The sequence below is a fragment of the Chanos chanos genome, chromosome 9 (genome assembly GCF_902362185.1).
Source record: "Chanos chanos chromosome 9, fChaCha1.1, whole genome shotgun sequence".
Lineage (NCBI taxonomy): Eukaryota > Metazoa > Chordata > Actinopteri > Gonorynchiformes > Chanidae > Chanos > Chanos chanos.
Window position 1 is genome coordinate 7,566,550 of NC_044503.1, and position 21,763 is coordinate 7,588,312.

The window sequence follows — 21,763 nt, forward strand, 5'->3', positions numbered from 1 at the left end:
AACCTTCTTTTGACTTGGAAAGTGGTTTCAAACTCATCGACCGGCGTTCAATCGTTTCCGTGCAGCCGTATTTCCGTTTTTGACTAATTATCGGGAAGCAATCGGGGAAACTTACTGGCACTCCTTCTCTGTGTCTTTGGAGCTATCTGTGCAGTAGAAAAACTTCCCTTTAAACAGCTGTACAGCAATGACCGCAAAGATGAACATGAAGAGCTTGTAGACAATGAGGATGTTGAATACGTTCTTGAGCGATGTGACTACGCAGTCAAAAACCGCCTGTTTGGAGAGGAAAAAACAAAAAAAAACAAAAACGCAGGACAAGAAAAAAAAAGAGGTGAATAACTGCGAGACAGAAAGAAAATGAAGTGAAGTCATTATCACCTTAATTAAAGAAAGAGTAATTTAATTACACACGCTTCTATCTCCTGCACAATTATGTTCCATCTTATTCTTCAATACAGAGTTTGTTGACTAACGCAATCAACGTTGCCATGGCTATTTCAGTCAGAGTGTTTGGAGTATCTGACACACCTCATGTTACTTCCTCCTATTTAACATAAACACAAGTTACTTTACAGTTGGATATTGTTGTGTGACCGTATTTTGCCGGTACCCTTGTGCAACAGAAAATTCTGTTGGTGTGGCGTATTTTTTCTACACAGATTAGTGAGGCTCAGTGAGAGTTCTCTATTATTCGGAAGTCTACGGAGACAGAAAACTGCTTATCCCGCTCAGTGTCCTGATATCCTCCTTGTGTGTGTGTGTGTGGCTCTCAACCTGGTTTTTATCATTTTAATTCCTTTTGCTTTGCGTTTTCTATCTACTGCCATCGTGAACGCGATCCGAAGAGAATTTTCGTAGGTGTGAGGTTTGGGAAATTGCGTTTTGACAAAGTCTTTTCACGCTTGGTCAGTCAGATTCATCACCCTTCTATCAGTCAACTGTCTGCCTGATCTCCCCAGGCTAGAGACTTCCTATGAAAACCAATGTGTTTGCCTTTCTATAACGGGAAAGAAAAACACACTCACACCCTCTTCCCTAATGAATTACTAACATCTCTCCCTCCTCCTTTGTGAGAGACATTGACTAGGCCATCAATCCTGTGCTTTTTCACTGAATCGATCCACAGCGATATGTTTAACAATAAAACAGTTTCACAATAAATCACAGTAAATGTGGTTATATTTAAACACCGTAGGTGTTTACAATCCTGCGGTTTTTTTTTTTCTTTTATAATTGTATTTCACCAACCAAACACGTGGTTCAAAAACAGTTACCTTCAGTTTTGGAAGTCTTTTTATGGTCTTCAGTGGTCTCAGTACTCGTAGGACTCTCAGAGACTTTATGGTTTTAATATCTCTTCCTTTATTATTCCTGTAAATGGACACGCATATAGTTAACCACATACAGTGAAAGAGCAAACATTCATTTGATCAAAGTGGTAAATCAGAATTTCGGAGAGTAAGGCTCTGCTTTGATACCAACAGCCTAACAAAGAACAGACACTTCATCTTCAGTGAGACAAACGTGTATAAAGAGATAAACAAAAAAAAAACCTATTATGTGTTGCATGTAAACACTGAGAACGTGTTGAGTGGAAGCCATTACAACACAGACAGGACGAAGAAAAAGAACTTTTTACCCCATGACATTTCTGCCAGTCCCAGAGAGCAGGAACAGAAACAGAGACAAACAGAGAAGCAGACAGCATTTCTGAATTTGTTTATGTCATCTCCAGGAAAGAAAACACGTACGTACGGCGAACGTTCACAACAGAGAGAAGGAAACAGGTGCTGTGCCGAGTAACAGATTCAAACTGTCAGCGTTTGTTGAGAACATGAATGGGTATGCAAATGATTTGGAGCGTTTATTGAGTGTCAACATTTAAAAAAAAAAAAAAAAAAGTCAAACCATTTGTGTGCAGTGGTTCACTGCGAACATACACCTTCAAGGAGTACTGAATGTAACACTAGTCTGAACAATTCAGTCAAGTTGTAGTTATTGCAACAGTTCCACGTTACTCCTCTTGTGTGAAATGTTAACTTACGTGAGAGCAAAAGCAATCAGAGCCCCGACCACAACGATGAAATCCAAAATATTCCACAGGTCACGAAAGTAGGAGCCATCATGGAGGATCAAGCCTTGTTCAATCATCTGGAATGAAGCAGTTTGTGGAGAAGGGATTCCATCAAGATAGCAAGAAAATCATACATGATAGTTTAGTATTTATTTTGGTATTTATTCAAATATATTATTACTAACAGCACAATTCCTGTTATGTTCTTTGCTTGCTTTGCTGTTTTTCTCACATTTTACCAGCTTAATTTATGACCAATGCAGAGTAAAAAAATAAACCTGAATCCCTTTGTGAATTTAATACTCACCTTAATGATCATTTCAAATGTGAAAACTCCTGTGAACACGTAGTCAAAATAGCGTAGCACCTGTAGAATTCAAGGCAGACATTCATATCCTTGAGAATCAAAGGCATAAATGTCAAATAAGATAATTAAAAATGGTCTTAGCTAATGTACCATTCATGGATGTGAGAACTATGAAAGTGAGATCGTTCGACCCTAATTCATTCAAGCTAAACATTTAGCCTTCATTATTAGCTTAGCACTAGTGCCTTAGAGACCTTATTTTTGCTCTCACGGCTATTCTGCTGTGACGATATTGCTACTCTATCAATTATAGCACTTTTTCTCAAGCCAATCCAAAAGTCAAGTTTAGGCAAGTTCTATCAAGTTACATGGGTGAGTTACATGGGAAACAAACCAGAGCGTTCATAAAGCGCACAGGGGGAATGTTATTCTCCGCACGGCGGGAAACTTGTCTTGCACGGATTTATACACAATTTAAAGAAATAAAACGCATTTCATTTCAAAAGGCAAGGTGCTCTCTCAAACATGAATGCTTCACTTGTCCTTTACATAAAGCCATGAGAGCTGAGAACAATGAGAATTCACGTGGCACTGTTTTGTTTCAGCTCCTGCAAATGCACATCTGCGAATGATCTGCGAATCTAATCAGCGAATGATCAAGCTGTGGTTGATTTGCATCAGACATGCTAGTCTAAGCCTGACGCGTAAATACGCAGAGCGGCAAGAACTTTCCGGACCAAATTACGATATGGCTGTGATATATATCCCTGTTGGGTTATTCAACAAATTGGCTTGATATCGCTTTATGAAAGTACCGGTTTGTCTCCCATGAGTTCAGAGAGCAGCCCATTGAATCTCCATTCTCATTTGCCTCTAACGTCAACATCTTGACGACATTCCATCATCTCTCTGAGGGAGATGATCGCCAAGCAATTAGCTGTGCTGCCTTTTACAGCTGCTGTAATGGTGCAGAGGGAAAGTGAAAACCTGCGGCTCCTTTCTCCCCGTGATTAGTTTGCACCCCAGGGCCCAAACATAATGACCCAACAAAAACAATGTCATCAACACTAAATGTGCTTCAGCGTCCCCAAACCGCGTGAGACCTTCGTTTGTTTTCTTCATTTCGTTAATTTGTTCCTGTAAACACGAAAAGCCAGAAGCTCCTGTAAGTTCTACAAAAGATACCCTTTCACTTATGCTCTTTATATCAAAAAGTGATTGAATTTAACGTTGTTTTCATCACGGCTGGCGGTGTGAAAGGGATGGATGAGGTTCATCTTGGTCAACAAATGGCTACGAAATGTTAGAGTGATTAGAAGCGTCTCCGGATTGTTAAAAGACTCATTTTCCACGTCTCCTTGTGGAAAGGTTTGAGAATATGAGAGTGCCTGCCAAGGAAGAAGAGCCAAAAGCACAGCACAATGTACTGAGTACCTCAGTAACTTTAACCACATATCGGACCCAGCTGTGGAGACAGAATTAAGACAGTGAGTGAGTGGCGCGTTCTCACTTTGTTCCGCTCAGATTGGGTGACCACTGGGTCTTCAGCGGCCAAAGCGATGCTGCTAGCAGCGATCACCAGAAGGATGGACATCTCAAAATAACGCAGGTTGACAATATAGTGACAGGCCCTGCGGATCCTGGGGAGAGAGGGAGAGAGTGAGTGTCACAGACTGAGATGCAATAGCTGGGGTTGACATGCATACACACACACACACAGACACACACACACAAAGCCTTACGGGTTATTGGGTTTGAAGATGAACATGCTATTAGGTGGTGGAACATTGGTAGGGACCGTGGTCTCCTCTTCTTCCTTTTCTGATTTGGACGCCTCAATGTCTTTGCTGTTACCTGTGATTTTTGCATAATTAAGGAGTGAATAGTTTTTATACAGAAGTGTTTTCATTAATCAGAGCAAGAACCCTATTCCGTCTGTTCCCATCGTTTTCCAAAACGTATCAGCAAAATATACCAGCATTTTTACCAAAGATGCTTGACATTTTTCAATTCTCAAAGTTAACTGATTCCGGTCAGATTCAAACTCAACATTTTCTGAATTACTACGTTAATTACAGGCATCTGTATGAGGCATCAATGAAGTAGCTATTGTTGACAAATGACAAAAAACAAAACAAAACACGTATGTATATTTTATAACTCTGTTTAAGTGAAATTCTCAAATTTTGCTCCAGGAAATGTATTCAGTGTACTGTTTGAGCATTCCGTTTGCCAACTTCCTAACCTGTGATGGAGGAAAGCTCCAGTGAAGGCTGAATGCCTGTCACCTCAATCACGATGCTGGTGCTCAGGGGAGACCTGTCCTCCTTTAGAGAGGCAGATTTGTTGGTCTCTGCCTCAGAGAAACCCCTGGTGGCCTCTGGAGGGTCCTGAGCTGTGACATCAGGTAGTTGTAAGGTGGCAGGTTCTGCGTCCTGGGGCTCCTCTTTCCGTGATGGGTTGAGATCCGATTTGGGTTCCTGAAAAGCCTCTAGCCCAGATATGTCTGAATCGTTCAACCTGTTGAAGGCAAAGCACAATATTGCTCTCTAAATCAGCATACAGGCTCTGACTGTCATCATACTAGCTACTGACGGTGTTTTACATAATGTATATTGCTTCTTTGGAGCGATTTGGCTAATATTTGCTATAAGAACTGAAAGGCAGGTATGCATTTAAAAGGATGACCTTTGGAGTAATAGAAGATTGCAAAGATTTGGACGTCGATCATCTGATTTTTAGTCATCGCACTAAAGTGCATGTGCTTTGAATCACCTCTGCTCAGGCGTTTTGCTCTCCGTGTTCATCTCTGATTCATTCTTGCTCTCCTCTTGCCCTTCTCTCTGTTCTTGATTGGCAGACTGATCCGAGTCAGCCTGCGATAGGTCTTTGCCTTGTGTGTCTGCGTTTTGCTCAGGATTACGTGACCTCCTTGGCCTGGGCCCCATGTTAGGGGTCAGTATATCCCCAGCAGGGGGTCTGTGTTTTCTGACTGCTCGCTGCCTCCTATCACCATTGAGTCTGGGACTCCGTCTGCCGTTCAGAGGCAGGTGGTAATGGTTGTTGATGCCAAGCGAACTCTCGGATACGGGCTTTGATTCTGGCGGCTCCGGTATGGGCAGATTCAGGGCCACTGGCGGCTCCGGTAGAGGCATATCCATCGGCATGGGAGTCTCAGGTAAAGCCGTCGCTAAAGAGGGATCTGGAACAGACAGGGACTGCTGATTCTCCACAGGCATGTCCATAGGCATCGTCGGCTCCGCGGGTATGGTCGTCTCGGGTTTGCATCGCACGCTGTCTGCTGGGGAGAGTCCAGATTTTCGGTGGTGGTGACAGCCAGGGGGGCCGTCATGATCCTCGCTAGGGCTGCTGAAGAGAATCTCTCGGCTGGACATCTGGCGGTGCCGGCGCAGCTGGCTGGTTCTCTGCTCCCACACAGACATGGTCATACGTCTCCTCCTCTCTCTCCTGGACATGAAAGAGTTAGAGGCATTGAGTGGTGGAGCATTTGATCCTTCAGGGAAGCTCTCCTCCAGAGAGTAGGCAGGCCGGCTCCTGTGAATTGCCCGTTTTCTGTACAGGTAAGGCCGTCTCCTCCTGCTGCAAACAGAAGAAAAGACACAGTCACCATAGGAGATAAGCGGAACATTTAATTATGTTTTTTGTCATCAACAACAATGGTTAAAGCACTTTTTAAAAGAGCTAAAATGTAAAAAAAAAAAAAAAAAAAACCTCTGAATGTGGCTTAAATGGTCATTTTCTCTCATATTCACCTGTGCACCGTTTTATAAAGTTACACCAATTCAAAACCAATTTGTATTTCACCAAACGCTTGAAGACACAACACTTCATAAAATGTAATCAGTTCTGATTCTCAACACTTGGTAAACAAGAACCAAGTTTGCAAACTCTGTAATTATGGATTAGGGGAATGTGCAGAGTGGATCTGAGATGCATAAGTGAGAATGAAACAAACTAGGAGAAAATGTAGCTATTAGATGAAAACATAGAGTTGCAATAGTATTGGAAGGAAGAATAGTTAAAAAAAATTCTAACAAAGGATCAGGATCAGACTTGAGAGTCTGACAGTGAAAGTAAGAATCTAACTAAGCATGTGGGGGAAATTAAAGATTTGCCCAGTTAAGAAAATCAGGCAGGTTGAGTTGAAATTGAAGTGAACAGACAGGATTACTTACTCGTACTTGTACTCTTGTGTGGTCCGTGTAATCAATGAGCGATTGGTTGAAAACAAGACATTAGTGCTTTTGTGAACAGAGACAAAACAAGCCCAGTAACACAGCCCAAAAAGGTTGTCAATGGCAGCCGAGAGTATTAGACTATAGGTCAAGCTATCAGCTTCAAAATGAGCCAATCGATTTACGTCACAAATGAAGTTCATATTTGAGGATAATACATTAAATACAGAGGGGTGTTCGCTTTCATTATCTGTGGGTTTTTTTTCTTTTTTTCTTTTTATATACATAATTATTCATTCTTTTTAAATTTCATGGAACTGTTTGGATATGCTAAAAGCTTTGGTCTGTGTAACTTGGCAGGCAAAGCACAACATGACAACAAGATGGTAGCAGTATTAGGTCAGAGCAACAATTAACAGGTGCAACATATATACAGTTTTCTGGAACATTTGGAATGTTAAGACAGAAGTCAGGAGCGTGACACATATATAAAACATGTAAAAATGAGATCCATTTGCAAAAGCATCCAACAGACATTTTTTTTTGAGCAAGTTAAGAAGCACTGTTTGATTCGTCTTCCAATCCTCAGCAGTCGCACTGATGTGCTGTCTTCGGTCATGCTACTTATTTACGCTCATGCACTCATTTCTCAAGAGTTTCGGATTCCTCAGGCAATTTTTAAACATGCTTCATCTTCTCCTCTTCCTCTCTCTCTCTCTCTCTCTCTCTCTCTCTCTCTCAGGGAACATGCAGGAGCCAAAATGCTACTCGTGCAGTTTTTTTCTTTTACCCTCAAGTCATTCAGTTTCATTCTGACAAGATGCAACCGAAAGTTCGCATTCTCCCCAAAAAATGCAGAGGAAGTGAAACCTCACGGTATTCAAACATAATCAATATGTTCTGACAAGCTCCCTGACCTGCACTGAGTTCTGTGTTCCTGACTGTAACGCAGTAAAAAGGGCATGGGAAACTTTAAACATTATCTCTTGTTTTTCATGATGCGGAGGGTCGTGGATGATGATAACAACACCCTCTAAAATTAGACTGTGTAATATCACAGCGGGCTGTTTTATTTTGGGTGTTTTCGGCACTTATTGCTTCCTCTAATGGCACAGTTTTCTAATTAAAAAAACCAAACAAAACTAACCTTTCAACATTGCAAAAGGTGAAATATTCCTCAGTGTCACTCTCTATCTCCCTCTTGGCCATATATAAAAAAAATCCTCTAAAATATATTTATGAATACAGTGATCTCAAGAGATATATTTCTTCACTCTCTCTCTCTCTCTCTCTATATATATATATATATATATGAAACCTACAAAATACTGAAAAACTAAAATGTTCAAATCAGATTTTCAGATGAGTGTTTGGTGCTTAGGTGTCCAGCATGCAGACTGCTTGACATGCCATGCCTGTTCATGCAAGGATTTGATCAAAAGGTTTATTGTAGAAATCCCACAGAGCATTTACAAGTGTCTCTTGTGGTTCATTTCAAAACAGGGGGCTTTAGTACTTTATTCTATAGTGTATCGTGTCACAGATTAATCTCTTCTCTGAACTCTTTGGTTGCTGTCACACTGAAAAAAAATAAAAATAAAAACCTCAAGGATTAAAGCCATGTGGATGCCTTTTGTACCGTAGTTGGCTCTGATTACAATATCGGTTGCCGTTGTGAGGGCATTTAAGTGCTGCACTGAAATTCTTTTACAGGCTCGATGTTTTCGTTCTGATGCCAGCAAAATTGTCTCTATGACAACATAATAGACTCATCCCCTGCACTGACTGGGAATCCTGCCGGTAGCCATGACGACACAGCGCTCAAATTATAGCAAATTCAAGGGATACAAGCAAAAGGGAGGGTGGGGAAAAAAAAAAGAAAAAAAGAATGGAAATCATCCTTGAGAACATACTTCCTCCTCTAAGAATGGTCAAGTCTTCATCAAATCTCTTCAGTTATTTTCAATTCAAAAATCCAAACATATATTTAACTTGAAAACTGTGTGCAGCTTCACAAGAAGCACGTCAAAGGCAGCGTGTCAAATAAACGAATCAAAATGTAAACTCTGGCTTGTCCTACTTAACATTAACTGCTCCGCCACCTTTTCGCGATCTGAACAAATTCATTTTACTTCTGCGCCTGTTTCCCTCCACACTAATGCTCTGAGGAAGGTTCTGGAAAAGCCATGACCGATCTATATGGTAACTGTTCAACGTGCTGCTATCTTTGGGGGAAAATGCATGTCTTACATTTAAAGTGCTCCTTAGGATACATAGTGTGACAGAGCAACAGTAACAGACTGCCTGGCAGAGATAGTGTTAGTAGAGTTAGTTAGCAAGGCCCCCGTGAGGGGAGAGAGAGAGGAGGGGGCTGGGGACAGGGGCAGGGGGGGGGGCCACTCTGGCCACTTACTCTGATGACATGAAGGAAGACATGGGGCCAACCTCTTTGGCTTTCTGGAGGGCATGTTTCTGATTGAATGCCTCCTCTTCTTCTTCTTCATCCTGAAGCACAAGTGAAATACAGCATGATCTTTGAGGGCTGATTTAAAAAAAAAAACAAAACATGCAACTTAAACACAACATAGAAGCCTTTGACAAACTATGTGGTTTCTACAAAACATAAAATTAAGCATATAAAAACGCAGATTGGCAAACAAAGATTTTAATGTATACTGACACTTATTTTACACCTCTGCTCCATATATTCAATATAAATAGACGCTAAAAAAAAAGCAAACTCATAAAATATTAAAATATTACTTTTGATTTTACCTTAGTGAGTTCCTGAGCATTGGCCAAATTATCAACAGCAATAGCCAAAAAGACGTTGAGTAGCGTGTCTAGTCACAGTCTTGTCAAGGAGGTCCGTGAAACAATACTTACTTCACACTCTCAGCCTCACTACAGAGTCGATTCGGTATATTTCATGTTGGGATATGTAAAGCACAGTTTAATAGCTAATGAGGGTATTGGTCGGAAGACAGAGGATACAGTTTCCAAACAGAGTGAGGACAATGAAGTAAATGGATGACCACATTCCTGAATTGACTCCTCCCTGTGAGCGTATACCATTGTACATCACCTCGTTCCAGTCTTCACCCGTCAGGATCTATGGACACAGAACACGTTTTTAACACGCATTTTTTATTACGACTCCACATAACCATTCAAACAGATCTAAAGTGTATGCTATTGTTTACATTTCTAAAATCAGTTTTACTTATTTCACTCAACATGAAATAAGGGCATAAGGATCATGTCTGTCAATAAAAAAAAACAATGATGTGACTGATTTGACATGTCCTTTTGGATGGATTACTGAGTCTGAACTAATTCACTACTTTGCTGAAACTGAACTGATTACATTTAGCAATTTTTACAGAACAGGTAGTTGCCCAACTTAAGAATACACTGTTTCTGTCACAAGACACCCCTGATCCAGACCTGAAACACTGTCATAATGGCAGCTGGAAAGGTATCAAAGTTGGTGGGGGTGTAATCATCAAAGATGAACCTGCAGGGGGGAAAAAAAGATAATGCAGAGATGACACCAGTGAATGAAATACCTCATTCGTGCATATTTGCTATGGTCTATGGGCAGAATAATAGTTTATGTGTTTCCCCTGACAGAGGAAGAAACTGATGTATCAAGCCTTTGTCTTCACTACACCTGTCATATAGAGTGATAGTTATCTTTTCAGACATTCTTTTTTTTACCATGTTTTTTTTTCAATGCTCTCTTTAACCATGGAATAGTCTTTTTTTTTCCCCTGTGTCTTCTGTGAAAGATTTCCATCATTGTTATGCCGGCTCGTTTCCCATGGCGTGTTAAAAAAAAAAACACAATATGATTTACTGGAAATGCAATATGATTTACCGGTGTGAGGCTTTCTGGCAGGTGTTTCGTTTCACCATCCAATAGAAAAACATATTCAGCCTTGATTACTTGCTTCCCAATACTCAGACCCCATAAAAAAAGAAACTCACAACAACACAGTTATCTTCGGTCTGAACCCATTTTAAAGTGCGGTTGGTGTTAAATGAACAAGACGGGTAAAGTCGAAAGTGAGAGCACCCTACCTGCCACCAAAGAGCTGCATTCCCAGGAGTGCAAAAACCACAATGAAGAGAAAAAGCAGGAACAACAAGCTGATAATGGATTTCATAGAGTTCATCAGAGACACCACGAGGTTTCTAAGTGATGCCCAGTACCTGCAGAAAACATACAATTAGTGAACACAGACTAAACGCCTAATCCGGTTTTATTAGCAATCCGAACTAAATTGTCTCTCATGCCCGAGTGACTCACTTGGTAATTTTGAAGATTCTCAGCAAACGCAGAGCTCTCAGGACGCTGATCCCAAAGGACATACCAGGTCTGAAGAACCCCCAAACTACCTCAAAAATACTACCCACAATCACCTGCAAGAACATATGACATCAGCTCCCTTTTATTTTTCTTCAACGGTAACGCGACAAAGCTCTCTGCAGCACGAGTCCTTCCGTAGGAAAGCAAACCAAAGGAAGATCGTGACTCATCTCTGGCAAGTTCAAAGAATCCTCAAATGCCCCCCCCCCTAACACTCCATTAAAGTCAAGTGAGCAATGATAATGTGTGAAATAAAAGACCTCAGATTAACTAGTCTATCATTATGCTAACACTAAATTAAATGGTCCGGTACAGCAAACCAGATGCTAACTAAATAATGAAGAATATTCTCAATCATTGTTGCTCAAATTTACATAATAAGGAGAAACAAATGATGATGGGCATGGGCTTAAAATTGGGGGGGGGGGGGGGGGGGGGTGAATGTCCTCATTAGACTTTAAGATACATTAAGCGGTTGATCTGAGTCGCCTCTATTTCCTGGCCCGGTATGGCGGTGCCAGGAAACTGGCCAAAACACAGGGAAGCGAAAATTTGAAGTCACAAACTAAACAATCAATAAAACCTGAGAGATGATAAAATTAAATATCCGCAAGATCGTCCCCTGAGAGAGCCGGCCAACATGGAAAAAAAAACAAAAACAAAAACAAAAACAAAAAAAAAACCCAAGCGGTATTACATTGAAATTCAATGGAGTATTGTTAGGTTTGTTTTTTTGTTTTTTCCAGTCTATGCTATCTAAAACAATTTCTGTCTTAAAGCCCTCTGTGGTTTGTTGTACTCTACAGAAATGAGAAGAGAGAGATGAATGTACACACCCCACAGTCAAAGCAGTTGAATGAGGAGTGGAAGTAGTTCCTGGGTCCTAAACTGTACATCTTCAGAAACATCTCAGTGAGAAACAGCCCCAGAAAAAGAAATTCTGCATAGTCTAGGACAGAGGCAGAGATGAAACGACATAAGCAATGGAAACAAGTCTGAAATTTTTAGGGGTCCATTTTTAAATCGTGCAGCAACTTGCTTCAAAGAGTTTCTGTGTAAGGTGAACCTTTTAACCCAAACTTTTATGTAAATTGCATTAGATTGTGAAACTGACCAAACTTATATATATATATATATATATATATATATATATATATATATATATATATATATATATATAAATATATATATATATTTTTTTTACAGAGTTAGAAACTTCTGTTGTGGATCTCTTACGTTTTAAACGGTGAATTTGACTCAGAAATGAACAAAGGAACAAAAAAAGAGGGTTGAGTGGTGACTTACAGAGGAAATTGGAGAGCCAGGGGGACTGTTTGTGGTGTACGATGGCCACACAGATGGTGTTGAGGGCCACAAGGCCGAGGACAGTCCAGTAAAAAGTATGCGTCTTCACCATGCGACGGATGGAGATACGCAACATGCGCTCCTTGCGACGGAAGTAAGCAGTGGGTCCTCTTTTTACACTACGAATGCTGGTTCTGTTTAAAGGCATACCTGACACCATAGCAACAACATCAGTTCATCACCAAAGAATTTCACCAAAAGTTTTTAAATTATACATTACATCACAAAATGTACATCAATTATAAAGCAACTTATTTCACTGATTTTTTTTTTTTTTAAAGTACACTCAACTTGTGGGTCCAAGTAGGCTAACTTCTGTTTTGGCAAGTACTACTGTAACAGACTAGACTGGGATACCATGTTTTACTTGAATTTAATTAAAAAAAAAAACTAGACTGGGATACCATGTTTTACTTGAATTTAATTAAAAAAAAAAAATTAAATCAAAATGTAACTTGTCATATAATCATAGGTGGACCTAACTTTTCATTTTTTACAACAGACAAATCAAACAGAACCGAAACAAGCCAATATCAGAAGTTTATTACTATGGCCTATAATTACTATGTGATCTGATGATAAACAAAGTTGACACTGTGTCATGACGTGTTCATCTTCACAGTGGTATCAGCCATGCCGCCTGTTACGGACGTATGTATCACCAGACAGTGAGTGCCAACAGACACACATCCATTAACCAGCTGTGAAAGACTGCAAAGCACCGTCAAGTTGCGCCAAGCTGGAACCGAGTACTTAATGGTTTGGCCCATTTTCAATGTGTTTGGGTGTGTCGTTCATATTTGAATGACTTCTTACTCACCCACAGAGGAAATATCAGCATATTGATCTTCTCCCGGACCTCTGTGGATGGCGTCCACTCCTCTCCTCTTAATCGTGGCTCTCTTTAATACTGCAGTCAAACATTAAGAGTCATCGCGGGCAACAGCACCGCGTCAAAGGAATGCCAATCTTCTCTCAGTGATTCAATTACTGTTTAAATTACCTAATGTTCCAATGTAGTGGAAGGTTTGCACGGTCATTTGCATTATGCACGCATGATTATCAATTTTGATGGCGCATCAATTAGGATGAGCTGATGATACTGGATTAAGATAGTACTGTACTGTACACACAGGAGTTAACAGAGGCAGCACACTACCAGCAGAGTTATGGCAGAAAACAGCCAACACAATATTCCAGAATAAATATCACTAATGTATCGCAATCAAGTTAAACAGAGGGAGGGACGTAAACACATATTTGGCCTAAAGACTCTTTATATATGGTAACATATTCATCTTCACGTCCCTGAAGAAATCTTGGAAAAGAGTAATACGAATGAATGCTAATACTAATCAACTGGCTTCTTGAAAAACTGTCATCTTCCATAATAAAGAGTATCTGAAATTGGCATAATAAGATATTTCTTATGATTTAATTAACAGGAGACATCCTTTCCTGGCATACGGATTGCTAAATTACTCTTTGTAATAGATTGTGCTGTCTAAACGATACTAGAATTAAGCAGGTGGTCTGTATTCAGATCTGCCCTTCCTTCCAGCGTAGAATCCATATTTCTGAACATAATGCAATCTAGTCATCATGCAATCTAGCCTTATGGGAACATATGGTCAACATTCATCTCTTCTTCATAGCTCTTATTATTTTTATGTTCCCTGAACAAGTTCTTAATGTTTTAACAACTTAATGTCTCTTCTCTCACAAGCTGCTGAAAGATAAAAGACCCCCCCCCCCCCCCCCCAGGAGATCAATAGAATATGTACCTTATGTTACCTTTTCTTCATCCACATATTCCAAACCCTCACTACTGAGCATTTATAAATGATAAAAATATAACAACTAAACATAATCTACTCTGATGCTGTCCTCCCCCGTTACATTTGGGCCAAGAGACAAAGGGTTGTTTGCAAAGGGAAAGCGGTGGTAGCAACCAGATGATTAATTTCACTGTCACCGCGACGACACTGTTGTGAACAAAAACCAAAGCAATTTCATTTCTTGTATTTATTTCCAGTGAAAGTGTAGGCTGTGAAAGTGTGACTTGTGTCTTCTCTCTTGTCAAATCTCATCTTTAGAGGTCAATGCCGCTCATATATTTGCCAAACAAAAGAGCAGTTTGGGTATGGCTCTCATTTCAACAGACAAGGTACAAAAGGTCACAAGGAAATACGAGTGCTTTTGTTCATCGCCATGGTTACTGTCCGTGTTCTATTCGCTGGGCTCACGGGGAGCTGTCAATCAACATTTCATAAAAAACTGTTTGTTGTGAGAGCTTCCAAAAAAACCCCCCAAAAAAAACCATGGTTCAATTTATATGGTCATAACCTTTTTATTTTTATGTGCCTGACGTGTTTACCTTATTGACCTCATACTGAATTCAGTTATGATCACAGACTATTATTACGGCTCGTTCCCGATAATAAAGACAAATATTGCTGACGCTGTAAATTGCGTTTGATCTCAGGTGAAAGAAAAACACTGCAGATGGCTAAAGGACTATTAAGAGCGCGGAGACTCGAGGTTTCGAAAATGTTCGGCGTAACGTATGCGACACAAACGTGATGCCGATTTTCATACAAACCGCTCAGAGGGAAACCAAAACAGAACAACAGATGAGCCAAACAGCTTACCATCCAAAGCAGATGGTCCAGAATTCTTGTTCTCTTCTGCCAGCATCACCTCTTCTAAAAACAGAACAAATTCACTAAATCGAATGACATGAAAAAACTATAATCCAGTGAATAAACACGTGTAAAATCTACAACCAATTTGTCCCTATTCGTTAGGTCGTTAAACAGGGTCGTTTATTCAGCACAATCGTGTCTGCTTGGAAAAGGGAATTGTAGGAATTGTAGTCAAACTAAGATTCAATTAAGAACCAGCAAGATGTTTCTCCCCTGCAGGGGTATTGTGGGCATTTTCATTTTATTTAACCTGATGATCTTTGATTTATTTCACAGAGGGCTCTGTTTGATCTGGTCTACCAGGCCTAGGGAATAGAGTCTCATTTCTCCTGCCAGCCTCCCAGCAGTGAGACAGTTTGGAGCATACCTGCCCTGTCTATCCAGGCTCGATAGCCATTCAGCTCCCTCTCAATCTGCTGCTGTCTCCTCAGCTTCATAAAAGCCCGTCGATTTTCCACTCTCTCTCTCTCCTTGGCGAACTCCCTGTACACCAGAACAACACATCATCACACAACTGAGCTTAACCACAGAGGCCAGAGAGAGAGACAGAGAGAGAAAGAATCACTCTTGAACAGTTCAAAATTGGCGAGTGGGGTGTTCTTGCAGTGGGGGGGGGGGGGGGGGGGCACCTCAAAAGCCTTTCTCTGTAAGCTTTTCCTGTGGTTAATGATAGCCCCTTATGCAATAACCTTTAGGGAAAACCTCGTTAAGGCACACAGAGTTCCCAATGGGATTGAAATACAATGTCAGCGTGGGGTGGAAAATGCGTAAGGCTGCTACACTTACCCTGATAGGACTCCCAAGACCAGGTTCAGCACAAAGAAAGAGCCAATAATAATGAGAGGAATGAAGTAAAGCCAGTTCCACATGGAGCCTACAGCATCATTGGTCTGGGCGAAAGAGAGAGCAACACAATAAAATAAAAATTTACACCCATTTACGGTCGAGTACGGAATGAGTTGGAGGTTAGCTCTGCAACCCTGTACTGTTGGGCTAACTCAAGAACTTTGAGAAAGCTGACTGCCTCAAAAAAAAAAAAAAAAAGGGTAACAAATCTAAAAAGAAAAAAAAAGCAGCAAACCTTTAAAACTAGGTATCTTACTTCTAAAAATGTTGTTAAATGAGGCACTAACACACAGCTTTGACAGACACTGACTCTTACGTGCATGAAGAAAACACAAAGCTTGACAGTACTCATACATAGTATATATATATATGTGTGTGTGTGTGTGTGTGTGTGTGTGTGTGTGTGTGTGTGTGTATGTGTATGTATATGCATATGTAATGTGTGTGTGTGTGTGTGTGTGTGTGTGTGTGTGTGTGTGTATGTATATATACACATACACGTAATAGGCAATTTGTAGAGGGATAAGGGGGGGTGCCATCCCCCTTGTTAACCTACCATCCCCCTATATACTCTATAGAGTAGTGTCAGTGACCATTGGGCCATCCCCCTGTTGAAAAATATATATATAATAATATAATATAATATTTATATATATATATATATATATATATATATATATATAAAAAGAATCCGGTGCATGAACGGAGAGATGTAAGTGTGTGTGGCAGTATTCTGCAGTTGTCATGCACAGCCATGACATGTTCTTCTGAAGTCTGTAAAACTGCAGGGCTCTGTGAACCCAGTGTGGAGGTCATGGAGCTGTTTGCCTGAAGGCACAAAAAGTGTTTAAGGTGTGAAGCAGGTGTTCACACAATCTGAACAGACTGTGACTCCTAGAGACTGAGAAAGAATGACAGAGAGAGAGAGAGAGAGAGAGAGAGAGAGAGAGAGAGAGAGAGGTGTATGACTCTTGTTTGCTATATTAATTAACCATCTTGTGATTCCCCAGAGCTGAACACAGACTGAAACAGCTCAACGGCTAAAAATAGATTTCACAGAATTGCTCTCCAACCGTAACGTTCTTTTTTTCTTCTTTTTATCTTTCTTTTTTTCCAGGACAGATCTCTGATCTATCACAATGACACCCTCTGCCAATTTACAGTAGAAGCTGCTGAGGTCTTCCAGAGAGATCTGGCAGCTCTGGTTTGGATCACCATCTGACCCTGGGTTTTGTTTTTTTCGTTTTTTTTTTTTTTTTTTGGACTGAAAAACCCTGGCATAGATGTTACAGGCTTTATCACATTGGTGTCCAAATGTCACCGAGTTTCACAACCAAGCCATGACAATCCTACTCAAGCATGTTTAATTCACACTGCACTACAGAGAGTTCATTCTGCTCATCTCATTCCCTTACACCGTCCATATCTGCCCACACACACACACACACACACACATGCACGCACACACACACACACACACACACACACACACTGAGGTGGACATGTCTAATTTAATTTGTGGGGCTGTGGCAGAGATGGCAGTGGGTCAGTGTTTTTACTCAGTTTCTTAATCACCATGTCATAGCTCATTCATGCCGACTCTCTACAAAGACGCCGAATTGACTCCAATCTGCGCTTCATCAGCCTGACCCATTAAGACCCGCAAGTCTTTTAACAGGCTATTAGCTGAACAATGCTGGTAAGGAATAAAACACAGAGCACACAAGACACCCTCTGTAGCCTAATCTATGCTGCTAGCTAAGCTGATCAGAGTTGCTCTGAGCTGCCATTTAGGGGGGAATGAACATTTTAATCAGGATCTAAAATACTATGGTGAAAAACAGGAGTATGATGTCGCAGAGGCATGCGTGGAATCTTACGTGAAGGCGCAATCGGTTTAACCGAAATCAAGTCAACCTCTGATACCCCGAAAAGTGATTCCTTCTTTTGCATCTTCTCCTTCAGTTATCACATCAGCACCTCTGAAAAGACATACAATACATCTCTCTACTGTCATTCCAGGGCAAGAGCTCCAAATATACACGCGCTCTTTCAATTTGCATTGACTCAAACCTCACATCCGCTATTCAAAAACTAAAGAAAAGCGGATTGGATTTGATCTGGGGAGTGAAAGAGAGTGCAGCGGGTGTGCAGTGATGATGTCCAGTTACAGAAGCAGAGAAAGCATGAGGTCTTTAACTAAGTTGCATTGATTAACTCGGGTTAGATGGAACGAGGGAAGTGAAATCTGAAAACTTGAAAATACGAAAGATTGGAACCTTTGCTTAAAATGCGGCGTTCATTTTCGAGAGCATACAACAAATGAAACTCCACGGTGAAAATCGATATTTTTAATGGAGGTGTGTGTGTGTGGGTTTGTTCGAGATGACATGACACGAAAATGACATGATTACCGAAAAAATTCTGGGGGGGGGGGGGGGGGCACACCTCTGACACAATCTTTCCCTGTTTTTCCTTCAGTGTTCTTTCACATTCAATATGAATAACTAACCTTTTTTATTTCACCCTCAGATACATTATACAAAAACAACTACAGAACATGGTATCTGTAGAATACAATTACCGCATTTCTGCCGTGTTGATGTGGTAAACTGAACTAACAGATATTCAGTGTGGCAGCGAGTAGTGTGCACTTATAAGAAAGGACAGAAGCGGTGGAGTAGAAAAGTGTGACGCGTGTGATTTGATACAACCATCTAAGCTTATCCCACCTAAGCTTCAAGGTCCTTTGCGCCATATCAGGGAAAACGTATCTTGTCATCTGCGGCTCCTTGAGATTTCGATCGTTTACAAGATTGCCGCGAGAGAAGACCACTGCTTTAAGACGGAAGGGGCAGAGGAGTGATCTGGGCTTGTGGACTGAGATCAGAGTTAAAACTGACTACACTAGGCTCGTATGAACTCATGCTGTAGGAGATGCTTCTGGACTACAGCAACACACATCATCTCAAAAACACATAAGAGTCACACGCAGTGGATCAAATTTGACCTGAACATGAAGCACATTCAGTTGTTCACTCCTAACAAAGCTACAGAGACTTCAAGACTCTACACGTGTGATACGTGTTGTGAATTTCTCGGGGTTTTTTCCTGCCTCAAACCCAGACAAGCAAAGACACGTGCTTTAGAAGAAAGTCTCGTAGTTTACGGAACAGAAGTAGGTCAGACGCGTACACAAAAGGTTTGAATGACTGACTGACTCAGTCCTATAGCGTTCTTACAAGCCACATCCTTCAATTCCGTGTCCCCGCACTTTTGTGAAAACACACCTGAGATAACACAAGAGAATGAAATAGCGACTGCAGATGACACTTCACCTAGATTCTCTCTAAAGTCTATTACTGAGGTCTCACCTGTCCCGTTCATTCAGACCTGACCCAGATACAGTGAATCAAGAATTACAAAGGAAACTAGAGGCTCTCTGGTCTCTAGTATGTAGGTTTATCAAGGGATAACACAAATAAAAAAAACAGTACAAATATTACATCAATGTAAAGCAAATACTACATAATTAACGTGAGTGTGAAATAAGAGTAGAGATGCATGCCATGTTGTTTAGTCAGTGTGACCCAAAATTACAAAAAAAAAGGGTTTAGAGTGATATTTTATGCATTGAGACAAAATCCAGCAATTAATTGTGCCGTTTTTATTCAAACACAGCTTGGATTGTCACGTGGGAGCGAACCCTGCGACCCTGTTATTGAGATAATGATAACGTTCTATGTTGTCATCAGTGTGCATGCATTGAAAAACATGTGTGAAGTAGGTATTTCAATTGGCCACACCGAGCTTTTTGGTTCACATAAGAAAACACGCAAACCCCTGAGTTATCACCATAAGCCAAGAAAACCATTTTAAAATCCCAGTTTGAGCTGGTTCTTCATTTCACTAAGCGTTCGACTGAAAGCTTCAGAGCCACTGCATTATTGGTAGTATCCACAGCTGATGTCAGCAAAGCCCAAGTCCAACCACAAAGAGCCACACCAAAACCTCAGCCGCTCCAGTATAATGGATGTGAAATCTTGCTGAAGTTTTTATCATCTGTGTCACTAATGTAATGAAATATTTGTACCCCATCTTTAGCTGTACCTGTTATTTTGTTTTGTGTGTGTGTGTGTGTGTGTGTGTGTATGTGTGTGTGTGTGCGTGTGTGTGAGAGAGAGAGAGGGAGAGAGAAAGAGAGAGATTTCAATTGTTTCCATTTCCACTGTTCAAAACGACAAAAATAAATGATCATAAAAACTGTGTGTGCTGATATGGCTGGAAAATCTCATTTGAATCTGTAAAATAAAAAAAAATTAAGAATTGAGAAAATTGAGGGTTTTTTTTTTTAATTTCTTCATGAGACATTGAACCTTTGCCCCAGTGTATGCTGGAACATATTCTTTATGAATTATATGAGATGTAATTAAAATAAACTAGAGAGCGGGGAAGGTGTGAGAAACGGCACTGACACAAACACAGAGTGAACAAACGATGGAAAAACACTCACATTATAAAATACAGTAGTCCAGCCCTCCATAGTGATACACTGGAAGACGGTTAGCACAGCAAACAGGATGTTATCAAACTGCGTTATTCCGTCATTCGGACCAATCCAGGTCTCATTGCAGGAGTAGTTGCTTGGACATAATCTCACACCGCAGGGGTGCGGGTCAGCCATTTTCTTCACTTTGTCATTCTCTGCAAGAGAAAGGGTTGTCAAAAGCAAAACAATTATCCCTAAATCACTTTTTATGTGCAGAAGAGCTAGAGACGCAGATGTACTTTATTCTAAATCATCTCTACATTAAATGACATCCTGCGACCAAAACAAAAGAATAAACATATAACTTGCATTTTTTTTGCACTAAACAACATCGAAGAGCGATGTCACGGTATCAAATACTTGATTTTATATAAAAAAAAAAAAAAAGAACTGAGCAGTCATTAAGTCACCTATAAAGATTGGAATACATGAAATTTAAGATGTTATGGTATATAGCGTCATTTCGTTTTCCAAACCTCTCTCGGATGAACAATGCTTTTGATTCAAACTACTCAGATATATCAGTGTGATGAACACCTAAAGCAATTTCCAACGGTTTTCTCCAGAGAACATTTAAAATGTCACAATAGAACATAGGAGCAATAAAAAGAAAGCTCAATAAAAATTACATTCATTGCAGAGAATTTGCTTGAGGACTGGAACAGAGTGTCTTAAGAGGCTTATTCAAAGACCCTAAGCCGAGGAGTGTACAGTTGTTCATCTCCATGATCCGTTCTGCCTCTCATGACATTTGAGAAGGTACTTTATTTCATTACTCTGTCTGATATGACTCAGTTCCACTCTTATGACAAGCACACACTGCATATCCTACTGTCTGCTTCTTACGGGATCGATGCAAAACCGCTTCTCGAAGGACAATTCTTTCTTTCTTTTTTTTTTTAATACTGATCTATTCAATGATAATAACAATGATAACAGGAATTAATTGCTATTGATTAATGCCCTGCGCAAAATAGTTTTGCAGATAAAGAATTGGCGTATCTTTGAAAAGGCCTGCCTTGGTTTCTCTTTTGTTAGTTTGAGTATTTAATAACGTTTTGAATTTTTCTGTAGATAGCGCCCTTAATAAGTGACCTTGTATTTTGAACAAAATGAGACAGAAATGAAAATTTAAAATTCAGTCATTTAATCCAATGTCACCAGATGCTATGGATTTTATCTACCCATAACAGGCTACATAATCCAACAGAACAAATGTCCAGTGTGTACTGCCACCTGTTCAAACGCTCATTGTCGAATAAAAAAAAAACCTCAAGTCAGTCTCACTCACATACGTAACCACTGCATACTGAACAGACTAATGACTATGAAAAGAGGAAGTTCAT

The 21,763-nt window shown here is 40.3% G+C and overlaps 1 protein-coding gene across 1 annotated transcript in view; it reads right to left on the reverse strand.

Annotated features, from left to right (window-relative positions):
* The window catches only part of cacna1ea (calcium channel, voltage-dependent, R type, alpha 1E subunit a), an 80,975-nt gene that overhangs the window by 15,221 nt on the left and 43,991 nt on the right, over nucleotides 1-21,763 (reverse strand). Inside the window, 22 exon segments of the mRNA XM_030783544.1 lie at nucleotides 116-276; nucleotides 1,278-1,374; nucleotides 1,643-1,654; nucleotides 2,048-2,154; nucleotides 2,385-2,444; nucleotides 3,895-4,024; nucleotides 4,127-4,238; nucleotides 4,630-4,828; nucleotides 5,150-5,984; nucleotides 8,994-9,085; nucleotides 9,356-9,423; nucleotides 9,575-9,692; nucleotides 10,028-10,097; nucleotides 10,664-10,795; nucleotides 10,893-11,005; nucleotides 11,789-11,901; nucleotides 12,258-12,467; nucleotides 13,138-13,227; nucleotides 14,969-15,022; nucleotides 15,390-15,505; nucleotides 15,809-15,912; nucleotides 20,382-20,572. Of these exon segments, the coding sequence (XP_030639404.1) occupies nucleotides 116-276; nucleotides 1,278-1,374; nucleotides 1,643-1,654; nucleotides 2,048-2,154; nucleotides 2,385-2,444; nucleotides 3,895-4,024; nucleotides 4,127-4,238; nucleotides 4,630-4,828; nucleotides 5,150-5,984; nucleotides 8,994-9,085; nucleotides 9,356-9,423; nucleotides 9,575-9,692; nucleotides 10,028-10,097; nucleotides 10,664-10,795; nucleotides 10,893-11,005; nucleotides 11,789-11,901; nucleotides 12,258-12,467; nucleotides 13,138-13,227; nucleotides 14,969-15,022; nucleotides 15,390-15,505; nucleotides 15,809-15,912; nucleotides 20,382-20,572 (3,184 nt within the window).